The following is a 22,788-nucleotide window of genomic DNA, read 5'->3' as shown; positions in this document are numbered from 1 at the left end:
AAGAGGCAATTTGAAGCAAAGAGGCCAGGACTGAGTAAAAGTCATTGTGCAATGGCTTGTGTGTCTGGATTGCAATGGAATGCATTTTAAGGCTATTGCTAACATGATCGTTTTAGTTAAGGTGCAACAGGCAATTTTGTTGTCTTGAGTCCATTGTGAGCTGCTATAATTCAGCTCCTGCTCTTCTGATGTAGCCATATTTATCATTGTGGCCCATCCTAATGACAGCATAATGAAAATCAAATTAATTATACAAAAAGCTGGTTTTAGTATGCCTGATGTCTATGTATCTAAAATCTTATCTATGTTTTGAGTTGCATTTTTAACTAAACTGTAAAGCAAGTAGCCATACCAACTGGGATATGTTGACTTTTCCCTCTGCCAACACATTGCTATGCCAAGTTTCCAAGAACCCTGTACTTTATGGACCCACAATCCCCAATCAGGTGGCCTTCCTATGCATTATACTAACTCCCATTGGTTGCAGCTGGCATTGCCAGGGATGAGAAATGATGGCAGCTGAAATTCAACCTCTGGCAGTCAGAGTCTGCACGCTCTGCACAATCTCATCACTGTCATGTACATTCAGGACTGGTGAATGGAGTTGAAAAGAAACCCTGGGATTAAGGGGATGGGAATGGGTCTGTTCCAATGAGGCTTGGTTTGGGGGGCTGCCCCTCTTGCCTGTCCACCAAAGGAGGCTCTGGGTTGGAGGGTGGGTGTCCTCTTCCTCCCCTGCTGGTGATCACCGCCAGGTAGGAGCCCGGGAATAGGAGGTTGCATCACCCCTGGCGCAGAGTTGGGGTCTTGGACCATAAGTGGCCTTGGAAGATGCAGGCTTCCCCAGGTGATGGACTGCCCGTGGATGGCTCAAGAAGGCAACGGACAATCCCCACCCCCACCCCCAGATATCTTGCAAACTCCTCTCCTTTTGCCGCTGTTGTTTTCAGCAGTCTGGGGTAAAAAGAGGTCAGCAGGACTATAAGGTGGGCTTGCCTGGGCTTGCCTCAACTACAAGTTGGGCTTGCCTCGGCATTCTTCCCCGGTTCCTCCTCCACCTTTCCCTACAAACTCTTGCAGGCAACTTTCTTCCTGTTTTAATGAGCAGGAAAAGGTTAGGGAGGGGAGGAAAGCATAACCTGTTCCTCTCTGTTGTGCGACTCCTGTTTCCTGGAATTTATTTTTTTCCTTGGCTTGTTTGTTTCAGGGCTCAAAGATGTCTAACTCTAAAAAGAAAGTGGGGTTTGGCATTGTCATCCCTTGAGAATCCGGATCCTGCTCCGATGCTGGGAGAAGTCTGGCTGCAGCCAGCAGCCCCTCAGCTCCTGTGATCCTGATCCTTTTGCCTTCCAAATCCACGCCTTGAGTCCGATCATTTTATTCTGTCTGCTTGTGCCACGAATGGCTACTCAGAGGAAGCACTTTGTGAAAGATTTCAACCCGTATATCACCTGCTGTATCTGTAAAGGGTATTTGATCAAGCCAACTACCGTCACCGAGTGCCTCCATACTTGTAAGTAGGGATTTGGAAGGCATCCCTTGTCCCCTGCTGCAATTAATGCTCATTAATTAATTAATTAATGCATTGGCAGTTGTGAGATTAAGGCATGTGGTTTAGGAATCATTATGTTTAATATTTACTAGAACATATTTCAGTACACTTTGTGTATCATGTACAGAATATGTTTGAATTATTGCTTAATTGTAAGAAGTTGGAAACCATGAAGGGCGTTTTAATAGTAGGACCATAAGACGGCAAGATACATAGAATGTGTGCCTGGATCCACATGCTCTAGGAATCAGAGTACTTTCAGGGGAACGTGGAATGTGAGACAAATAAATGAAGAAGGTATATTTGCAAATATTTAGAAAAAAATGTATCTCCCGCATCCTATGTTACAACAGCCACTAAAGCACATACTGCTGTTCAGAGAGCCTCCTTCTCCTTCAAGGATATTGTTAGCTGAAAGCAAGAGATAAAATATTTAACTCTATAAAAAGCAGACATAATCACATGAATTGTACAGTGCTAAATCAGGCATTATGTTTTGTAGCTTTCATAACATGATTTGACAATCTTCAATATTTTTAAACTTCATTGGAAGAGTTGACTTTTCCTTTTCTTTTTTGTTTGGGAGCAACATGGCACTTGTTTGTCAGATTTCGCTATGTTGCTGCTGATAAATTTCCAAAAAAAAAGGCAAAATAAGAGCTCAGTTATTTGTGCTGTTAAATATCATGTCTTTGTACATGAAGAAAACTGGGATATATTTCTAATAGATCTTGAGTCATTAGATTTGCTTTAAAAATTAAGCAGTTTGCCGTTAGCATTGACCCATCTTGTCTGATTTTGCAGTTTGCAAGAGTTGTATTGTGCAACATTTTGAAGACAGCAATGATTGTCCCAGATGTGGCAATCAAGTACATGAGACCAATCCATTAGAAATGTTACGGTAAGGGGATATTTAATAAAAATACTTTAAAGGAAAACAGTTTACCAACAATGTAATGAGGTGGTGTAAGAAAAATACATACATCTAGAGCTGGAATTCCAAGTTACTGAAATTTTAGATAATTGAGAATAATAGAATTTTAAATAGTTCTTTGTCACCTTAACAAAATGTTAGTCATTGAATCTTGTTAAAATCAATTGTAATTAAAGTTTACAAGATACATTTTAAACTACTTTGAAATACAACATGAGAATCTGCCTCATTTCAATTTACTCAGTTTCATGTCACAAATCATTATTTTTCCAGGTTTAACTATCACGAGCCAATTTTCAATTTTACTGGAAAAAAATCCTTCCTTTATATCACATAAATGTTTTTACTCATTTACTTTGCAACTACAGCAATATACAGTTCCATAATATGATACATACCCAACATTTTCATCTTCTCTTCTTACCCAACTCTGATGCTGCTTTGACATGCATTATTTTAGAAAAACACTTCCATAGTATAAATTTCACATCTCTAGTGTTTTGATGGCTTATTTTCTTTTTATAAGCTTAAACATTGCTGTGCACCAGTCCATAAGCACATAAATATACTGCTTTTTATAAAGGGTTTTCCCTTTCCTTCCAGCAAGCATGCTTCAGATCGCTTGCTTTCCAGATGTCATTAGCAGCAGGAAACCAACCATCTTCCTGCATTCTCCAACAGCCTGCTGAACAACTGACTGACACACACTCATACCGCAGTGTTCCCCAGCAGTATGGTTGGCTGACAGGACTACAGCACCTGCAACAAGCCATATAATCTTTTTTTAATTAAACAAAACTTAGTGGTAGGAAGCATCACGGACAACCAATATGAAGGTTCTAAACTTTATGCTCATTATGGAAGAGAATGAAGTGTCTAGGAAGAGAGAAGATGGTGATGTAGAATGATGGGAAACTACTGTAACATGGTAGTGGCTGTTGCTCTGTGCTTTTTCCTTGGTTGAAGAGAGAGGGTTAAAGAAGAAAAAAAGTGATATTCGTTTTTTAAAAAGCAATTACTTTTAATCTCCCAAAATAGCAAATACAATGCAAGGGAAGCACAAAGTAAATAAAAAAAGCAGTTGGCAACACAGCTCATGCATTTAACTTGTATTGTTTTCAGTAGTAATTAACTGTAGCTGATTTTTAATTAGACCAAGAGTTACATCCTTTGAGATATTTTGGATTTCCAAAAGCACAAATGAATGTTCTCTTGCTGAAGAACTATGCTAGTCTAAGATATAAAGAATGGTGTGTGTGTGTGTCTGTGTGTGTGTAATTTTATACAGAAAATACAAGAAATAAAAACGGAAGAAGTACACATAAAATTAAATACTTGGTTTTGCAGTTATACGCATCACTCCCACTGACCTTTTCCTTTGTTTATATATTCATGTGCTACTATTATTGCTACTTTCTCTCTGCCTGGGAAAAATAATGGCTTGTGCTACGCATGGCTATCTATGAAAAATCACCATATAGTCAACTATATGAATATCTTCTCAAAATCTCTAAGTATAATTGCTATCTTATTATCCAACTGTGGATACAATTTAGTGTCATTATAATGAATGGTGGTTCAAGCAACTTCATGGTCTTGGGATTCTGGCAATATCTTAAAGCAAGTCTATTGGTTCTAACCTAGTAAGATGACAGGACAGGTTTGTGGATGGGGTGTTTGTGCATGTGTCTATGTGTTGATAGATTGCTTCTCCTCTTCAGAAGAATACTTGAGTTCTTTCCAATTCTACTTTTTAGCCAAAAGAACATCTCACAGATCAATCTCATGGTCCTCAAAAGGGCAAGTACTCAGAATTAATTACAGGATTGTTGCCATTCAAAATTACAGAACAAACAATAAAGCCCCATTAGTTATGTGGGATCAAAAGTCAAATTACAAATATTGCTATCTTATGGAGTACATTTCTTCCCCACAGAATACAGTCATGGAGTTTGTAATCACTTTCAGAACATTTGCTTGAGAAGAAATTGAAAAAAAGATTTAGAATATTTCTGTTATCATTTTCCTATGAAGTTCTATAATCTATGCCTGCAATGTCTGTTAACATATGAATAAATACATACTAAGTATTTTGAATTCTTGATTTTTTTTTCTTTTCCTTTCAAGGCTGGATAATACTTTAGAAGAAATTATATTTAAGCTGGTTCCAGGACTTCGAGAACGTATGTTTTTTCCTTCTCTTAACAAGATTATTTATTTTTCTAATCCTATTGTTATTCCAGCATTATTAATTTGAGATACACATTTGTTTTTTGTTACTGATAACTAGAGGAATTGCACCGTGAGGCTGAATTCTGGAAGAAAAACAAACCTATAGAAAATGGAGAAGGTATTTACATTTATTTCACAATGCAACATTTTAACTTCCAACTCATTAAAATGTCAGAAACTGCAGTCTTATTTTTCACTTGCATTTGTTAATAAACGCAGACATGTATATCTTACCGAAGGAACAAGCCATCCACCATCAATGCCTCTATTTTATATAGGTTAAACTTTAGATTATTAGACATCATAAACTCCATTACTTCTTCAGAACATTTTCTGCCTCACCTAAGATTGAAAAGCAGAAGTAGAATTTCTCTGCATATTGATAACACCTTTTCCCAAATTCCCTCTCAGAGAAGTTTCTTGTAGATATTGTACAGCAAGAGGAATAGAAAAGAGCTGCTCCAAACAAAATGGAATTCTCCTGGCACTGCTTCAATAAGAGACATAACATTGGTTTCAATAAAACATGACCTAGATTGCAGTCTTAGCTTGTTACTTTCTACATTGCCATCCATGCACTTTTTTCATTTCAGAAGAAAATCCAAATTCTGAAAACCCTAAAGATGGTGAAAATGGAGAGGAAAATCAAGAAGATAAAGACTATCACAGGAGTGACCCACAGATTGCTATTTGTCTAGATTGTTTACGTAACAATGGACAGTCTGGTGATAATGTAGTAAAAGTGAGTTTTATTCATTCATTCATTCAATTTGTATAGCCTATATATATATAACTCTATGTTTATATAGAGTTTTGAACTCTCTATACAGCATGAATTAGTAGAACGGTGCAGAGTAAATAGGTGTGCTATAAACAAGTTAGGTTTGTTACATGAATGTTCATTTTCTATAATTAAAGGAAATCTGGACTAATTTCTTAGTTTTTTCTCCCATTCCTATACCTGAGTCTTCATTCCACTGTCTAAGTGAGTTCATTTTAAAGTTCTGAATTTAATTAAAGGTAAAGAAACTGATTCTCAGCCATTGTAGTTGGTGCTGTTGAGAGTTATAGTACAATAATATCTGCAGGGCCTCAAATTCCTTGCCTCTGGATTAGAAGAAAAACATCTGTGGCTAACAGAGGAAGAATTCAGCATCTTGCTCCCATCTGATTTTTCTTTGTTGCTTAAGAGATTGGTGGGATTTATATCTTGTCATATCACAAATATCATAAATAGTATTCATTCGAAGTAAAATAATAAATAATATATCAAAGCGGTCATTGAAAACATTCAGTAAATTTAATCTGAATAAAATCAATGTTGCATGTCAGCAGAAGATAATATCCTATATATGTTCTAGGACTGGTAGGTTGTCAGTTTACATTGGCAGAATTTGGGATCTAGCCAATTCAGATTTTAATGTCTAAGTTTAGAGTTTTTTGTCTCTCTTTCTTTAGGGGTTGATGAAGAAATTCATCCGGTGTTCTACACGAGTGACTGTAGGAACTATCAAGAAATTTCTAAGTTTAAAATTAAAGCTTCCAAGTTCTTATGAGGTATGATGTGCAATCACCCCAAAGTTGTAGACTCTGTCCTTTGACTAAGTGAATTTAAACTGTCATACCTTTAGCTATCTAAACCTTTTTTCCTTGCATGACAAATATGGAATGTCATTAGCAATCTTTTTCCTGTTTACTTGAAAGTCAGTACATGTTCATGAGACTTATTCCAACACAAATTGGCATTCAACTGAAATTTAAATGTCATAATCCAAATTAAAATCTTTATTATACTGAAGGTGGACAATCACCAAGAAAGAGAAAGACTTGACTATTTGGGGAAAATTGTATACAATAAAAATAGCTTTCATCTGAAAAATTGTGTAGTATATTACAATCCAAATAGACTAAAAAATTAGACTATAAGGCATAAGTAATCCTGAAATTAGATGTAGATTTTTTAAAGCAATTAAATGTATAAAGCAATTTTCTTATGCTGTATATATCAGTATTTATGATTGTAGTTATTTGGATAACAATTTACTAGAGTATATACTTTGTGTGCTAATGGCCTTAGATTCTGTCCTTGAAAAGAAAAAGTTTAAAAAATCAAGTTGCAGGTGGTATGAAATGGCATGCTTGAACCCCTGGAGAATTATTGCCAGAGTAGACCATGCTGAACTGGACGGCTAAAATAATATAGAAGCAGTTTCATATATTCTTATGCCAAATAAGATTTCAGTTTTTCTCCTTCCCTCAAGCAGAAGATATACTGCATATAAAACAGCATAAGATAATTTCTTAATTTGCATATTTATCTTGCTATAAAAAATACAAGTGTATAACTCTTCTATGCTTTTAAAAACCTCTAATAATTTAGTATGAAGGCCAAATGTATCCCAAAGTGAATATGGTTTTAAAAAATGCAAGTGTATTTAACAGCTGTAATGGATGTTCCTCCATTACATATTCCAAGCTATGTTCTAAATCCTTTATTTTAAGCAGCTTCTTTAGATGGGAGATATGGTTTCTGTTTCGGAATAATAATTAAAATATATGTAAGTAGCTAAAAAGTCATTTTGTTTGCATTTTGCTTGTTCATTAAATAACTGTCTTGCACAAGAACAATCATGCTGTGGTAGGCTCCTGGTCTTTTTCTCCTCTTATATGTTAATAATTCTGTTGTAGGAAAGATGAACAGAACTGCAAGAATGTTTTTATAATACTTAAGGTTATACTACAAATAACTCTATTTTCTTTTAAAGCTGGATGTACTATGCAATGGGGAAATCATGGGGAAGGATCATACTATGGAATTCATCTACATGACAAGATGGAGACTACGAGGCGAAAATGTAAATGAAATAACACTTTTTATTGCTTTTAGCTTAGATATTTATATATTGATTAATCAAAGGGCTTCCTGCCATTTTTAAAGTGTTTGCAGTTAAACAAGTATATCTTGTAACAAATGATGATCTCCTTCTTGTATTTGTCCCCTGACTTCCTGTGAAGCAGGACAGTGGCATGGGGTTTAAAGAAGGAGATAAACTGCTATTTAACTGTTTTGAGGTAAGGGATGGGGTTACCTCCCCTACCTCCTCTACCTTAAGCACAGCTATTTAAACCAGGAAAGCCTTTCTAAGCAGTCTGGCCAGGTCAAAGGAATTATCGCTTGTAAGTGAAATAAATCCTTATCAGTCATGAATCCACTGACAGAATTCATTGAAGGAATGCTAAAAAGACAATAGGTAATAAGGTGTGCAAAAAATAAATAAAATAGTATAGTAGATATACTGAGGTCATAAAAACTTACTTAAGGCCTTGATTCAACGGCATCTCATGCATTGATCTAGGCTGGTTCAGTGAGTTATCCAGGGATTCCAGGAAAAAGGGAAGCTGAACAGGAATATGAGCGATAACCAGAAACAGACCACCAACAAGCACAAAGTGCATTTGGCTATTTTTTTTTATTTTTTTGCCCTTCAAGACTTTGATGGGTAACTGTTCCTCCTGTTATCAGCGGGCAACAGTTCAGGTAGTTAGAAGAAGTGCCATCAGTAGGGTCAGTAATAGCCAGCATTTTCCTAGGGTGGTGAGAATTATGAAGAAAGAGGAAATCTTCCAGTCAGATAACTTGGCCTAATTGCATAAAGGGAAGCTGGCTGATACATAACTAAAGTTAGGTAGGAAATGGGGCAGCTATTCCACCAAACTAGGAGATCTTAAATATTGTAGGCCAGTCAGTGCTTAGGATTTGTCATGTCTCTGTTATTTGAATTCAGGAAAATCTTGACCTTAAATAGGTGTGAAAAGTATATAATATTCTTAGAAAGTTTGTATAAATGTAAAAGGACTTAGGGGAAGGGACGTAGCATCTACCGTAGTGACAGAGCGCACATCTCCAGTTAAAGGTCAGAGAGCAAGTGATAGAGCAACTCAGCTTGAGACTTGATAGAATAGGCAATGCCAGTCTAGCTGACCAATAGTGTAATTTTGTTAGCTTTTAGTTTAATCCATTTCTAGTTCCTCCAAGTCCAGTGGAAAATGTTAAATATTCTGATACGAACTGCTGGTTCCCAATAGCTAAAGTGCACAGCTCCTAAACTGCTATGCCATCATGGTATAATATGCGAAGGTTAATTCAAACCATCATGCCTGTATAGACATGCAGCATGATTCAAGAAGCCATCAATATCATATTGTAATTGTTACTTCTTGCTGAAAAAGGTGAAAATGAAATCCTGTTGTGCAGAAACAAGAAAAGCTTGAAGCCTAGGAATGATGTGTCTTTGAATGACAAGATGGCAATAAAAACTTTTTGATACTGAGCTGTTAACAGAGACAAGAACTGGGAAAATTGGAGGGGGAGATATGCTAAAGGATAGAAGCAACTACTTCAAATTCCACAGAGGCTGTTCCAACCAGACTGGAAGTGTTCTTAAAACCTCAATTTTGACAGGAAAGCTGCCATTTCAAGCTTGAAATGGGGTCATCTCAAGATAAGAACGGGAAAGGGCAGAACAGTATAGGAAAACTCACGGTGAGGTTGTAATGGCCTGTTTCAAGCTCAAAACAATCTGAATAAGAGATGGTTGGCATTAGCTCTACTAAAGAACATTTATTTTTCCAAAAAGCTAGTTATCTAGATAGCATCCAAGAGCATGTAATTTACAAATGTACAGTTTCAAAAATATGAATTCTAGATAGCACTTCTGCATGTACTATGAAGAAACACCACCTGTTATTTTGGCAAATGACCCAGATAAATTGAAAAAATTAAAAAACAAGATTGTGATGAACTTTGGGGTACAAAAAGCAATTTATCAGCTTGCTGAAAGTCATATTTCATCTTAAAAGAGTATTATGACTATGCTGAACAAATATAGGTGTCAAAACAAATATGAGTAGAAAGATAACACACTCAGGTACAGAGTATTTATTGTCTGGTCTGCTAGTGTTTCATGAGAGTAGTTCTGTAGTTAAGTATGTATGTAGGACAGTTACATATTTCTACCCCTGCTAACCTATTTTCTCCAGTAGTTAAACCTATAGTTTAAATGTCTTTAGTACATTTTTGTGTGGTTAATAACTCTTTACATTTTGTCCATGTCTTTCAATATTTAATGAATCTTATAAAACTACGGAAGTTGCACAGTCTATAAAATAATAATTCCAGTTAATTAACATGGAATAGGAATGGTCTTTGGAACTTCAAATGTTGTTACTGAAAGCCATTTAAAAAATCTCTCTCTCTAAAAGTTGCATAAGTCTGCATTTTAACAACTGTTATAAATTGGTGAGAAATAGACTATTTCCATTTTTATGAGACCTATTCTTTTATTGAATTCACAGTTGGTATAATTAATATTAATTTTAATTGAATTTGTTTCTATAGTTTCTGTCTGCAAAATTCTTGGCAATATAGAGATTCAAATTTTTTTGCAAATCTTATTGCTAACCCCTTTCTGTCTGCCTTTGATCCATCACTGTTATGATGTTTTTTTTAAGACGTATTGCTGCATTCATATATGTCAGGGATACTTTAATTCAAATAGGGGAAATTCCCAATATCCACCCTCCCACCCATCCCCAAATATATATAGAACGGCCTTTCTCAACATTTTGACCCTTGAAATATTTTTCAGGCCTCAGGAAACCCCTGCATTTTCAGGCTCAAGTACAGGCCAGAAGTTACAAAATTATTATATTCGTTTCGTGCGTAGGCCTGTATATATGCATTAACAGACTAAAAATAAAGAATGAAACTTCTTTAATGTGACGTTGCCCAAATTTGAAATAATTTTTTAAATAAATCATGATCTCCCAGGGAACTCCTAGTGACCTCTCACAGAACCCTAGGATTCCATGGAACCCTGGTTGAGAAACCCTGATCTAGAAGATAATATTTTTTTGTAGCTGGTATTAAGAGAGCAAGAAAGCTGCACATTGGGTAGGGAGGAATTGGCAGGGGAGAAAAAGTTATGAAAGTAAATGCCTTTTTGACTTATGTAGTAGAATATTTTGTATCCAGTCCATAGCCTTAACACCTTGCTACCAGTGGAGTCCTTGGTGCTCTCTGAACTTGGTTGTTTGCTTGCAGACGTTTTGTTGCCTGACTAGGTAACATCTTCAGTGCTAGAAGGGAGTGGGGTTTGCAAACCCTTGTCATGAGTACTGATGGTGAGCAGGAGGAGGCCCCTATCCAGGGGGGAAAACGCATGCATAGTACTGAGGAGTTAAGCAGCCATTCGAAGAGACACAGATCAGACCCGCCTTGACTTTTGGGGTTTATCTGTCTGGGTTTTTCCCACGCTTCTTCAGTTTGTTAGGATTTTCTGTCTAATGTAGCAGTAATAAACACTAGAGACCTATTCCTTGTCTCAGCGTGGCTCCTGGCTGTTAGGACAACCCTACTCCATTCTCATACTGAAGATGTTGCCTAGTCGGGCAACAAGACGTCTGCAAGCAAACAACCAAGCTCAGAGAGCACCAAGGACTCCACAGTTCAACCTGAGCTACAGATATTCTCTCCTATTGGTCCCTCACTACCTTTTCCATTTTCATGTATGTAGAAACTGAGCCAATTAAAGCTATAGATTTTTTTTAAAAAAATTCTGATAGCCATATAGCTCATCTCTTAAGGGTCAATTAATTACATTCTTGAATATGAAACTATTTTTAAATGACCGATTATCAATGTTCAGTTGTGGATGCCTCTTATCTGATCAGAAAATCATCTCCTTCGCAGTTTCGGTGTCAGAACTGCTCATCATCACAAGTCTGCTCACAGGATGGCTCTTTTTATCAGGTAAGAGGCACTCCCGACTGTACACATTGTAGTCATTAAGACAACATCCTTTGACATTCAGATCAGATGGGAGCTGGATATATCTTTCGTTTTCTGCTGGACCAAGTTCTAGGCTAAATTTAATTATGAAGATTGAACACCTTGGGTTTTTGTTTCAATGTCTGCCTAGATTTAAAAAATCACATGGGGCAAGCTTTATTTATTAATTTATATCCTGTCTAGCATGCTCTAGGCCACTGTTTCTCAACCTTGGCAACTTGAAGATGTGTGGACTTCAATTCCCAGAATTCCCCAGCCAGTGTGGCTGGCTGGGGAATTCTGGGAGTTGAAGTCCACACATCTTCAAGTTACCAAGGTTGAGAAACACTGCTCTAGGTTCTAAACAGGCCCCATAATTATATAAACCAAGTTCATAAATCAGTTTGAAATAAAATATAAGAATGTTATGATATTACATTGATTTAAGTCAGATGCCCTGTGCTGCTGCTGAATTGTAGCACTTATAGTAAGGCGTGATAGGATACTGTGTGCATGAATATTAAAACAGGTAAAAAAAATGTATGGTTAATTGCAAGTTGACAATCTTATTTTTGTAAACTAATCAACCATAATGTTAGCATGTATTGCCTTCTTTGAAGCTTTGCTAACTTTAGCAATAATCTATGTAACTCAGCATATGTAATCATGACATCATAATGCAGCCATAGGATAATCTCTGAAATTATTTCATGTCTAAAAGCATGGGACATTAAGACTCATGAATTGTACTGTACATATTTTAGGAAATGAGTATAACAAAATTGGTAACCATTATGGCTACAGTATCTTAGTTTAATTATTGGGTTATATCAATATTTGGTTTCATAATTTGGGGCTTCATAGGATTGGCAGCTTAAGTTTTTAAAGTGATTTTTATGAAATATTAGAATCATAATGCTAAAATATTATGGTTTGTATAGTAGCCATACTTTCAAAGACGGGGAGTTAATCGACAATGCCAGAGGGTAATACCATTGTCATAATGGGCTTCCAATCTTAAGCATTCATTATATACTTCAATTTTATCCTGCCCTTCCTTCAAAGAGCCCCATTTTACTCAGCTCCCCATTTTTGTATAGCCAGGCAGATATAGTGAGTCACCCTATCCATGGGAAAGATTTAAAAAGCATTATGATCTCTTTATGGTGGGACTTTAAAATGTAGTGTTACATCCAGCCTTAGAATCAATTTGTTTGACTGAGGTCTATTACACATTGCCATCTAAACTAGTCATGTCACATACCTAATAGAGAAAATAGTAAGAGTCCTTCGCAGTGAGGTGCAGGAAGTATAGCCATCGTTCATGCAAATGGACAGTTGCGTTGGGGAAAATGCATATTACTGGTTTGACACGTCCCTGTATCTGCAAGCTATATTGTGAGGATTGGGAGATTCTCATAAGGGAGGTATGAACAACATGCAAATATTGTTAAAGAACATTTCTCATCATCCCTCACCATTGCCAGTGATGGCTGGAGATGATGAGAACTGGAATTCAGCAGCAGGTTGCACACACCTGATATAAGGATCAAAAAGCTCAGCCCACAGCACATGATCTAACAAATACTGTACAGGAACTAATCTTCTAAGGCATTTCTAAGTTTCTTTTGCTTTCTGGGATGTGGCCTATTTGCAGCTGTGGCAGTGGCGTCTGCCAGGGAAGGTAAAACAATGAAATGTGTATTTCATGCTTGTATCCAATGCTCAGATGCAAGTATGAAAGGCTGGGGTTTGTATCATGATCGTACATGTTTGCATCACCACAGTTTATACCAGGTGATTATGAATTATGAACTGCTTGGACATCTTAAAGAGAGCATTCTTAAATGAAGATTAGGCCCAGTCAGAACAGCCGGTGAAGATTCCTTGTTTCTTATGCAGTGGGGTACAAAGCTAACATCAGTGTGCAGCATAGTGAGGGCCATCACAACAACTAGCAGCAGTAGTTTCCTGCAGTCCTGGGTACCACTTCTTGGCAACCTTGTGTTTATTCCTTTGTTTAATTTTAAAAATGGCTATGTTGTTTATATTTAATGACAGTACTAAAGTACATCTCTCTGTTGATACCTGTAGGGGGAATTAAAATGACTGAAAACACCTGGGTTGGGGACAACCCTCCCCCCCCCCCAACATCCCTTATAGGTGGTGATTTGCCTTATTTAGCCTTTCAAAGCAATCCTTCTGTAGATAAATAGGAATTGCTTAGAAAAGAAAAGTGCTAATGACTTCAGATTGTTCAGAACATAGCCAATTTATTTCTCATTTTGAGAATATTGATTGGTTCATTGATGAGCCAGGTGGACATGAGAGTTTAACTTACTCAGTTCTTATCTTTGTTTTATTTTTGTTTAACATGTATTCATTGATGAAGAAGGACTCACTAACTAAATTCTGTCGAATCATTATAAATCATTATACTGCTTGTTTATTTATGTCTACCTGCTGTCATTGTTTCTGTTCTGTTTTCATTGTGGTTTTAGTCTTATCCCATGGTACTCCAGTATCGACCCAGAATTGACTTCAGTTAGACCAAAGGGCCAGATCCCACTGAGATTAAACCTGCACTATGTTGTTTACCCATCGACAGATTGCACAATGAATGGATGTGCCTGGATTGGGGGGAGGGGGGAACCACTCGAATTTCAACCTGCAAATACGGACTTTTCTTCAGTTGATCTACTACTTCGTCCTTATTGTTAAGAGTAAATCAAGTGCCATTCTGCAACTGAAACATTCATAATATATTTGCGGCATCCAAGACTGTAAATTATAGCCAAATCATTAAATGTATAGTCAAGAATCTGAATCTCTTGAATATTTGCTTTGCCTGATAGAAAACTTCACTGGTTCCATAACACTGATTACCTTAGAAAAAAATAGCTGTCTCCTGTTTCACTTGTGGTATTCTTGTTTTTTCACATGTACTGTTTTACTGAAAAAAAGTTGTCTAAAAGTACTGTATAAAAGGTCAAAACTATACCTTTAAACATTTTGTATATAATACATGTTTCAGAAAAGTGGTTATTTTATCACTACTTTTTCTTGTTCAACTTCTCATAGATCCTGACGTAGTTCACTCATTAGTATGCAGTGATCATTTAGCAGTATCTGAACAATTAGATTTTGTATCAAAGAAGTTGAAAACATCCAGACTGAGTTGAACTTGAATGATATAGTATCATGTGATCTCCTTTCAGTAGTATGCAAGACTTATTTAAAGTTTTGATATGGAGAAATAGCACATCGGTACATGTGCAGCAGGTAAAATAAGAATTTTTAAAATAAGGGATATTTCAAATTTTATTATGATTTAACTAAAAAGGAAAAACAGGAACTGTCATGGAAACTTTATTTTCAAAAGTGTGGGCTATATTTTTAAATTGTTGTTGCCTTCCCTTTGAAATTTGCTAACAGTACAAGAAAGTTGTGGGTTGAAATTGGTGATCTTAAATGTGTTGGATTACAGTCACTGGACTGACACATGCTTCGTATTCTTTGAACATATATCAGTACATTATAAAATGAGCCAGTTTAATAGCATCACAGGAACAGTCTAGGTTTACCAGGAATCTCACTGTTGTTATGGAATTGGTTGTCAAGTCTGAAACTGAACTAGATTTAAATGGTTAACAAAGCTATCTGACCAAAACTACTGGCTGTTCAGGGTGTTTGGGTTTTTTTTCATAACAATAGTGTTCAAAAATGTTAATGGTTGCCTTAGGTATTGCACGTGAATTCTTTCTTGTTCAATAATGTTGTGTTATGGATATTACTACAGAAATCACAGTGTATTGTATACTTTTTTTCTTGTCTTCCATTACTTTTTTGCAGTTATAACCCAAGGTAACAGTCAAGTTTAATGATTTGTACAATTTTTAATAAACACCGTTCTTTATATAGTAAATTACACACCATAAGTAAAGTAATTCACTCTAGAAAACTATTGAGTTTAGGAAACTAAGACCGAATACTGTATGCCTTCCTTGTAATACAGGGGTCTAATAAGTAAGAGCATAGGTCATTATTTCTAGAGGCCCATTGTGCTGTTTGGACCAGATCAAATCCTGGACTAACAGATTTGGTCCTAGAGTTCTGGTCCAGAGTAACCAGCTGTAGAACAAAATACTGTGCAATGCTTGTTGTACTTGGGGCCAGCACTTTTAGACAAATAACAGTGGTTGGAGAGATTTCTCAGTTAAATGTTAAATCATCTGTTAAATGTTGTCAGCCCATTAAAGAAGTATCATTTGTGCAGACTTCTTTTGTTTGATGCAATAGCTTGGATCCAAATGCCAGCTTCAGCTCATGCCTAGGGGAATTTTTTTTTTCCTTTCAAATAATTGAATGTGCCCCATGGCATACGAAAAACCATTTTTGCCATTCCCTTCAAAGCAGCTGATACACTGCGTTTGAAGCCACCTTTTAAATATAACAAAACTTTGGGCTCATGGAACTTGTTCTGTGAATCTTAGTCAGGATTTTACATAATTCTGATAGGGTTTACCCACTGTGTTTTGTCATCATATAGATTGTTTGGCTTTGGCTTAGCATATGCTGTGAACCCAACCCATGTGGTTTGTAAACCATGATTGATGGCTTAGATGACATATGAACCCACCCAGTTATGATTTATCCAATAAATCAGTCATGCCATAGCACCAAACAAGTCTCATCTAGCTGGGGACCTGATTACGTAGAGCTGTTTTATTTTAACATGTATATAATGAGAACAGATTTCTTAATGCATTCAGTGTCTAAAGAGTGGCTTTGAATATTCCCTTGAAGCAATGGGGAAAGGATATATGGGTGATTTGTGAGTCTCCTTCCATAATTCTGGATAATCCCCAAAGCTGCAATTCCCCTGTCTCCTGGGATAAATGGCTATGATCCAAGAGGTATGTGTGTAATTTGTGCACCTTCCCATGGAATACACAGGGCATTACTTTTTACTTTATCAAAAACCCTAGGAAATAGATGCATACTCCATATTTTCAGGGCTTCTGGGTAAATCTAAATCTGCTTGCTCTTAAGACATCTATCAGTACAGATCAGTCCTACATAATGACTTCATGAGTTTTTCTGGTATCGTTGCAATTAATTGAAAGATCTTCCAGTACTGCTGAGCATACACGGCTAACTCATTAGCACTGAGACTTGTCTGTCCCAATACTAATACGGAGTATCTGGTCTTTTTCTCATGTCAGCATTCTGTCAAGCTGAGCATTGTTAAAACTAAACATCCAGGCAAGTGTAAAAACAGTCTTGATTTTACAAATGAAGTGTGTGCAATTTCTGTTTCAGGATTCCTGTGCAGAATGAGTAGCTATTGCTTTATCTTGTCTCATTAGAAGAAATGAAATATTCCATAGGTTAATTCCAACTGATCTAAATTACATTTTCAATCTCATATTTCTTATGACTGAAGCATTTTGTCTGAATCCTCCAAAATATTTTATGATGTATTGTAGAGCTGCCTTGTACTTAGCAGGGATTTTGCCTTTTTCTATACCAAAAGGACCACATAAAAACAAATACTTTGGGTCTGAGTATAAAGACTTTCAATAACAATTCAGTGAATTTCCAGATTTCAGAACCAGCTTATTTCATTTTTGTAACTTGTTTTAACCTTGCTTAGTAAGAGAGATTTTCCAATCAAGTTGGGAAAAAAGGTCCAAGATAGACTTATCAGCTGTGAAAGTAAAAGCCTTAAAATGTTTCTTGCACATGTAACCTCCTTGTGGCCTACAAATTTACATTTCTGATACAGGTGAACTGTACCTCTACACTGTAGATGCTTTTTGTCAAACTTCACAACATGTTAATATGTTGATACAGAATCTGAACATTTCCTTGTAAACCATGAAGAGAGACTTAAAAAAAACATAATTTTCCACAAGCAACACAAAGGAAATAGAATTATCCATTGAAAGCAATAAAACAAAATTTAGTGAGGGAGCAGGTTTCCTTGTCATCAGTATCCTATTCATTGTAGATCACTGCTTGTGGACCTGGCCTGTGTGCTCAGGCTTATACCAAAACATGTCCTGTTCTCTGAAATACAGGAATCTGCAGAGGGGCAAGGGGGTGTCAAATAATGACTTGTGTGTCATGACATTATCATGCCAATGAGCTGACTTTACCTACTTGCATCAGATGTCATGAAGCAACTGACACAAATTACATAATCACATGATTTGTGCAGTGATGTCATGGTGGTTCATGTTTAGGTGTCACTGGGACTCATTATGAAGACTGCTGCTAGGAAGTACCATAGTTCAGGGGGAGGCTACATCTTTTTAGGCAGAAAGGTCACAAAATAATTGGCATCTTCAGCTAAAAGATGAGTTCAGCCTAGAAGTACAGCTAGCTCCCCACAGTATGTGAAGGCAGTACTGAGTTGATAGAAAGCATTAAAGCATTTTAATATGCTGTACTTTGGAAGAGACTGTGCTTGCTATATTGAAGCAAATATCTTTATTTAAATGTTACAATTTAGATTTACCTGTCTGCACAAACACAGAGGTGATACTGGTTTTTTTCTTCTGTGAATGACATTTTAGCTAGCTGTAACACATTTTCAGTTTACCTTTGTGACAAGTGATCTGCCATTTTTAATAGAAGTCCATCTCAAATTCTTGCACAATGCAATTATTTTTTAAAAATTAAGGAAATCTATAGAGTACTAAAATATTCAATTCTCCAAGATAAGCTGATGCTTACCATTATTTACATGGAAAGTACTATGAAAGCTGTACAGCAAGACTTACCTTCTGACTATTTTTGAGTTCCTACAGCAGACTAATACACAGTGGGATCCACTGATTTTGTATGTGTGATAAGGAGATTGTAGTAATATAAAAGACAGAAAAAAATTGAAAAATGTCTACTGATCTTTTCAAAAATGACCAAAAGTTGCTTTCTTCAATGTTTGTTCACTCATTCATTCATTTTGGGTCGCATTTATTTTACTTCCTGAATTGTTGCTGAAGAAATTTGAGTTTCCTTAGAACTGATCTTGCTAATCTGTTTTTTTAAGGCTTAACTTTATAAAAATAACTTATATTTATATTAAAGTATTTATATGAATTGAAAGTAAATGATCTATTAGAATCTTCCTGAACTGCAAAGCATGCTGGTTGGAAATTCTGGGAGTTATAGCCCATAGATATCTGGACAACACCAGGTTGGAGAAGTTTGCTTATAAGTCACCCTCTGTTTCTCAGTGGTGTTTTCTGGCTAGCTAGAAAGGAACAAATACAAAATGCAAAGAAGTGATTTTTCAGAGTACTTCTGGGTAATTCCTCCACACACAGGAAGTGCAGATTTTAGATATCTGTTTTTAGTACTGTTGGCTGTAATTTATTTGACCACTGAACCAAATATCCAATACACTCTTACTCTACAAAGCACAAAACTGACCAAATTAATGTTACACTTTCAAAATAATTATGGTTTCATGATAATGTATTTAACATATGTGACAAAATATTAGCATTCACTTTGCAAATACTGTATTTTTAGCTTAAAGCTGGTTTCAGTAACATCTGTCCTACAGATTTACAGGTAAGGCAATGTTGGGTGATACATTTTTTTTTCAAAGTAGCTCTTATTTTAATGGAAAACCTTCAAGAACTCAGATCTTGAATATTTGTTTCTGAAAGTATCTAATAGATACTTTTCTAGAATTGAGAACCATAAAGCATCTGTAGGCCCTCTCAGTTGTTAAAAATCAGCCATTTAAAAAGTGAAATACGATGCAATTCTTTTAAAAAACATATTCTAGATAATTGCTTGAAAAGAGCCACTCTGACTGTATTCCTAAGTCATTTACCTGGGAATAAAACATATATAGCTTTTTGGGGCTACTTCCTGAGAAAACATGCATAGGACTGACTGAACTGTCTTTGTAAGTTCCAAGAAATGACAAAGTATGATACAAGTAGTAATTCTTTTGTACGTATTTCTAATTGGATATTATCCCTATGAAAACTTGCAGTATGTACACCTTAATGCGTAATATTCCATTGCTATCTCTTTTTTTTTAAGTTTGAAATATTTTAAGTTTTTTGTCAAAATTAGTAATACCGTAAGAAACCTTTTTGTGGTTGTAAAGTTTAGAATATCAATATTCAAATTGAAGTGAAAAAAGGTCATTATTAATGACGTGGTCTCTCCTACTTATTAAGAATATATGTATTTTTGTAAAAGAAAGGCACTTGTAAATATTCAATCTTTCACCTATGTTTTGTTTTGGAAAAAATGTTGCTGCTTAGGGAATTACCTAGAAATGTTTTTGCTTTGTGTTCAGGACAAATTCATTCTGTTCATGGCTAAATAGTTACAACTGAGCTAAATGCATTTTATATATGGACTTAACTGAAATATGTGTTGAGCATGCCACAAGACTTTCTCATTAAATTCACCTGAAGGCAGAATATACATTGGTGCTGTGTTTTCATCTTCTTTATTAGCTTGGTGGTGTCTTATAATTTCTGTTTTTGTCATCGTGGTATAACAAGTTCATTATGATAGCTGCAATCCCAAACAATTGCAGCAATGGATATGTTCAGTGTCTAGATTCTAAAAGGGCTGTCAGATTTTGAAATGAAAAATAGTAGCAGTGCAAGTGCAGAAGAAGGACCTAGAACAGGCATAACTAAGGCCAAATCTGGTGAGCATGGTGGTAAGAGAAGGAATTAAGAAGAGCAGGATAGAAACCAATGGAAAAAATAAAGGCCAGGACCATTGTCTTTGGAGTTGGAAATTATCAGACTCTGAAGTCAACTGATATTTGGTCCTAAAAGAAGATGCTTTTATCAGTTGGTTCAGGAAAAATACTAGCTCTTTGGCAAGAAGACTTGCTAAAAAGTACAGTGAACTAGGAAAAAGTACAACATGGCACAAAAGTTTGTTTTTGTGTAGAGGGAGCTCAGCTTGTACACCTGCAAGATGTTAATAGGAAACTAGGAAAACACAGGTTTTCAATTGCAATTCACAAGTGGCTAATTCTGGGCTGATTATACAGCTTCATATACTTCAGCAGAAGAAGATCCATCTTCACTCAATGCTTTCTCTCAAATATTTTAACATTGGAGATTGGTTATAGTTCTGATCCAGTATTTTCCAAAGACCAAAAGAAGGCAGGTGGCCAACCCCTTCCATTTTATCGTCAAGAAAACTGCATGGATCTGTCCATGAAGTCACCGGGAGTCAAGCTTGACATGAAGAGACCACCTTTTTAGTTTCTTGGAATACCTAATTTTCATATGGTGCCAATGAATTTGATGTTGAAGGTCTTCTGGTCTTGACTTGACTTCCAATCGTTTAATCTGAGTGAGACTGCGTTCCTCAATTATAGGATTAAGAATATTTTTAGGACAGTAGCTAACCTTCATACAGTCTAAGAAGAGAAGACATTGCATACTTTGAGAAGTGCTTCAGGGTTCATACAAGTGCGTGCGCGTGCACACATACACACCCTTTTCAGGCTTGTGTAGAAACCTTTAAAAAAAGTTGTTTTAATGAGTAGCTAGCCAATAAGTGATGTATTTCAGTGAAATCCAAAGCACTTCTTCCAAATCATTTTTAAAATATGTCAAGCCCTAGGAAGAAACAGTGGACTTTTTATTCTATTACTATTTTCAATTTGAATTTGTCTATGCACTTTACTGGTGTATTGGTGAAATGCACAGAAACAGGCATATTCTAGAAAGGTTACTGAAACTTTTTTTTTTTAATCATATGGCATAGCAGTTCGGTGTTCGTGCTGCTTTTTCTTGTTGGGAAACCCTTGTGAGGTCCAGCAGCCAGACGTGTAGACTATTTAGCTGTGACAAGTCACATTGCCCGGGGTGCACCACAAGGAGGCTAGTCTACATTGCACTGAGTTGGGTTGAGAGAGAGTGACTGGCCCAAGGTCACCCAGCCAGCTTTCATGCCTAAGGCGGGACTAGAACTCTCAGGCTCCTGGTTTCTAGCCCAGCACCTTAACCACTAGACCAAACTGGCTCTTTTTTACTGAAACATACTGAACGTTACTGAAGCAGAAAGACTGATTAGCAAAATGCCTTGCCACAAATTACTAACATATATGTAAGCAGCCTAATATGATATTTGCATGGGCCCAGCTATCTTCTGTGGATTAGGTTTCATGGTTGCATGAAACATGATATGCAGACATGAAACCTAATCCACAGAAGATAGCTGGGCCCATGCAAATATCATATTAGGCTGCTTACATATATGTTAGTAATTTGTGGCAAAGCGTTTTGCTGGTCTTTCTGTTTAAGAGGTATGTAGGTAACTCATACTTCGCATGGGTGATCAGTTGACTGGCCATTCACAAGTCTGCTATTAATTATATTACATTCATTATACACTGATTTTAAACATGCTGTGCTTCAAACTGCATTCATTGCTAATACCACGACAGGCCCAGCCCAAGAACAATGAAGAATCAATCCAACCAAACTCCAGTTCTTTATTTGCTCACACCGTAGAGACAGAATCTTGCCAGACTAAAGCTACTGTACCTAACCTAAGGGGAAATAACCTGGGAGGCTCTAGGGCGGGGCTATCCTGAGCCTCTTCATTTTCCCACCACTGCCTCCCAGACTATGCCTCTGCTTTTCTCCTCCACCTCCTTGGAATGTGCTCCCTCCTTCCTGAGAACCAGCGGCACTGCTGAAATCCCCCACATCACCCCCTGCTTCTGAGACACATTCCATAACATATCAAGAATATCCATAGCATCACTGTAAGCTGCTGATGGAAACCCGAACCAGTACAACTCATATGCTGCAGTATGCTTCTAGCCCCATTGGATAAAACCTTATAAAAATTAAGTCAGATTGTAAAACTAATTTGCTTTTCAGCACCAAATTGCTACTTCTTGAAAGCAATAAATATATGCGTTGTAACACCTAACATGCAGCCTATGATAAGCATTTTATGACACTTGTTTTCTATATATTTTATTTTGTGCTATGAAAATTATTTAGCTCATATGAAAAATTTCTCATTTGTAATGGCTTTGAAGGAATGTGTATGTTGGGATCAGATATGCAACACCAGAATGTCTTCATATGAACCATACAAACTTAAAGGAATTCAGTGAGACTTCAGTCTCAGATAATTGTAAGTTTTCATGCTACGCTGATTATAATTTAATTCAATTTCAAATAATCTTTGCCCATTCTTACTTTATCTGAAGCTGAATAT

At 36.3% G+C, this 22,788-nt stretch overlaps 1 protein-coding gene across 2 annotated transcripts in view; it reads left to right on the top strand.

Annotated features, from left to right (window-relative positions):
- Positions 1 to 20,003, top strand: part of PCGF5 (polycomb group ring finger 5) — a 35,755-nt gene extending 15,752 nt beyond the window's left edge. The window contains exons 2-10 of one of the 2 annotated variants that reach the window (XM_063307419.1): positions 1,208 to 1,513; positions 2,357 to 2,453; positions 4,614 to 4,669; positions 4,777 to 4,836; positions 5,312 to 5,460; positions 6,177 to 6,275; positions 7,484 to 7,573; positions 11,470 to 11,529; positions 14,049 to 20,003. In XM_063307419.1, the coding sequence (XP_063163489.1) occupies positions 1,402 to 1,513; positions 2,357 to 2,453; positions 4,614 to 4,669; positions 4,777 to 4,836; positions 5,312 to 5,460; positions 6,177 to 6,275; positions 7,484 to 7,573; positions 11,470 to 11,529; positions 14,049 to 14,096 (771 nt within the window). In that variant the 5' untranslated portion in view covers positions 1,208 to 1,401 and the 3' untranslated portion in view covers positions 14,097 to 20,003. The remainder of the gene's footprint in view (positions 1 to 1,207; positions 1,514 to 2,356; positions 2,454 to 4,613; positions 4,670 to 4,776; positions 4,837 to 5,311; positions 5,461 to 6,176; positions 6,276 to 7,483; positions 7,574 to 11,469; positions 11,530 to 14,048) is intronic. The other variant, XM_063307420.1, reaches the window with a different exon arrangement.
- The last annotated feature ends 2,785 nt before the right edge of the window (positions 20,004 to 22,788 follow it).

This window comes from Candoia aspera, chromosome 6 (assembly GCF_035149785.1).
Source record: "Candoia aspera isolate rCanAsp1 chromosome 6, rCanAsp1.hap2, whole genome shotgun sequence".
Classification (NCBI taxonomy): domain Eukaryota; kingdom Metazoa; phylum Chordata; class Lepidosauria; order Squamata; family Boidae; genus Candoia; species Candoia aspera.
This window is presented reverse-complemented; position numbering and strand designations above follow the sequence as displayed.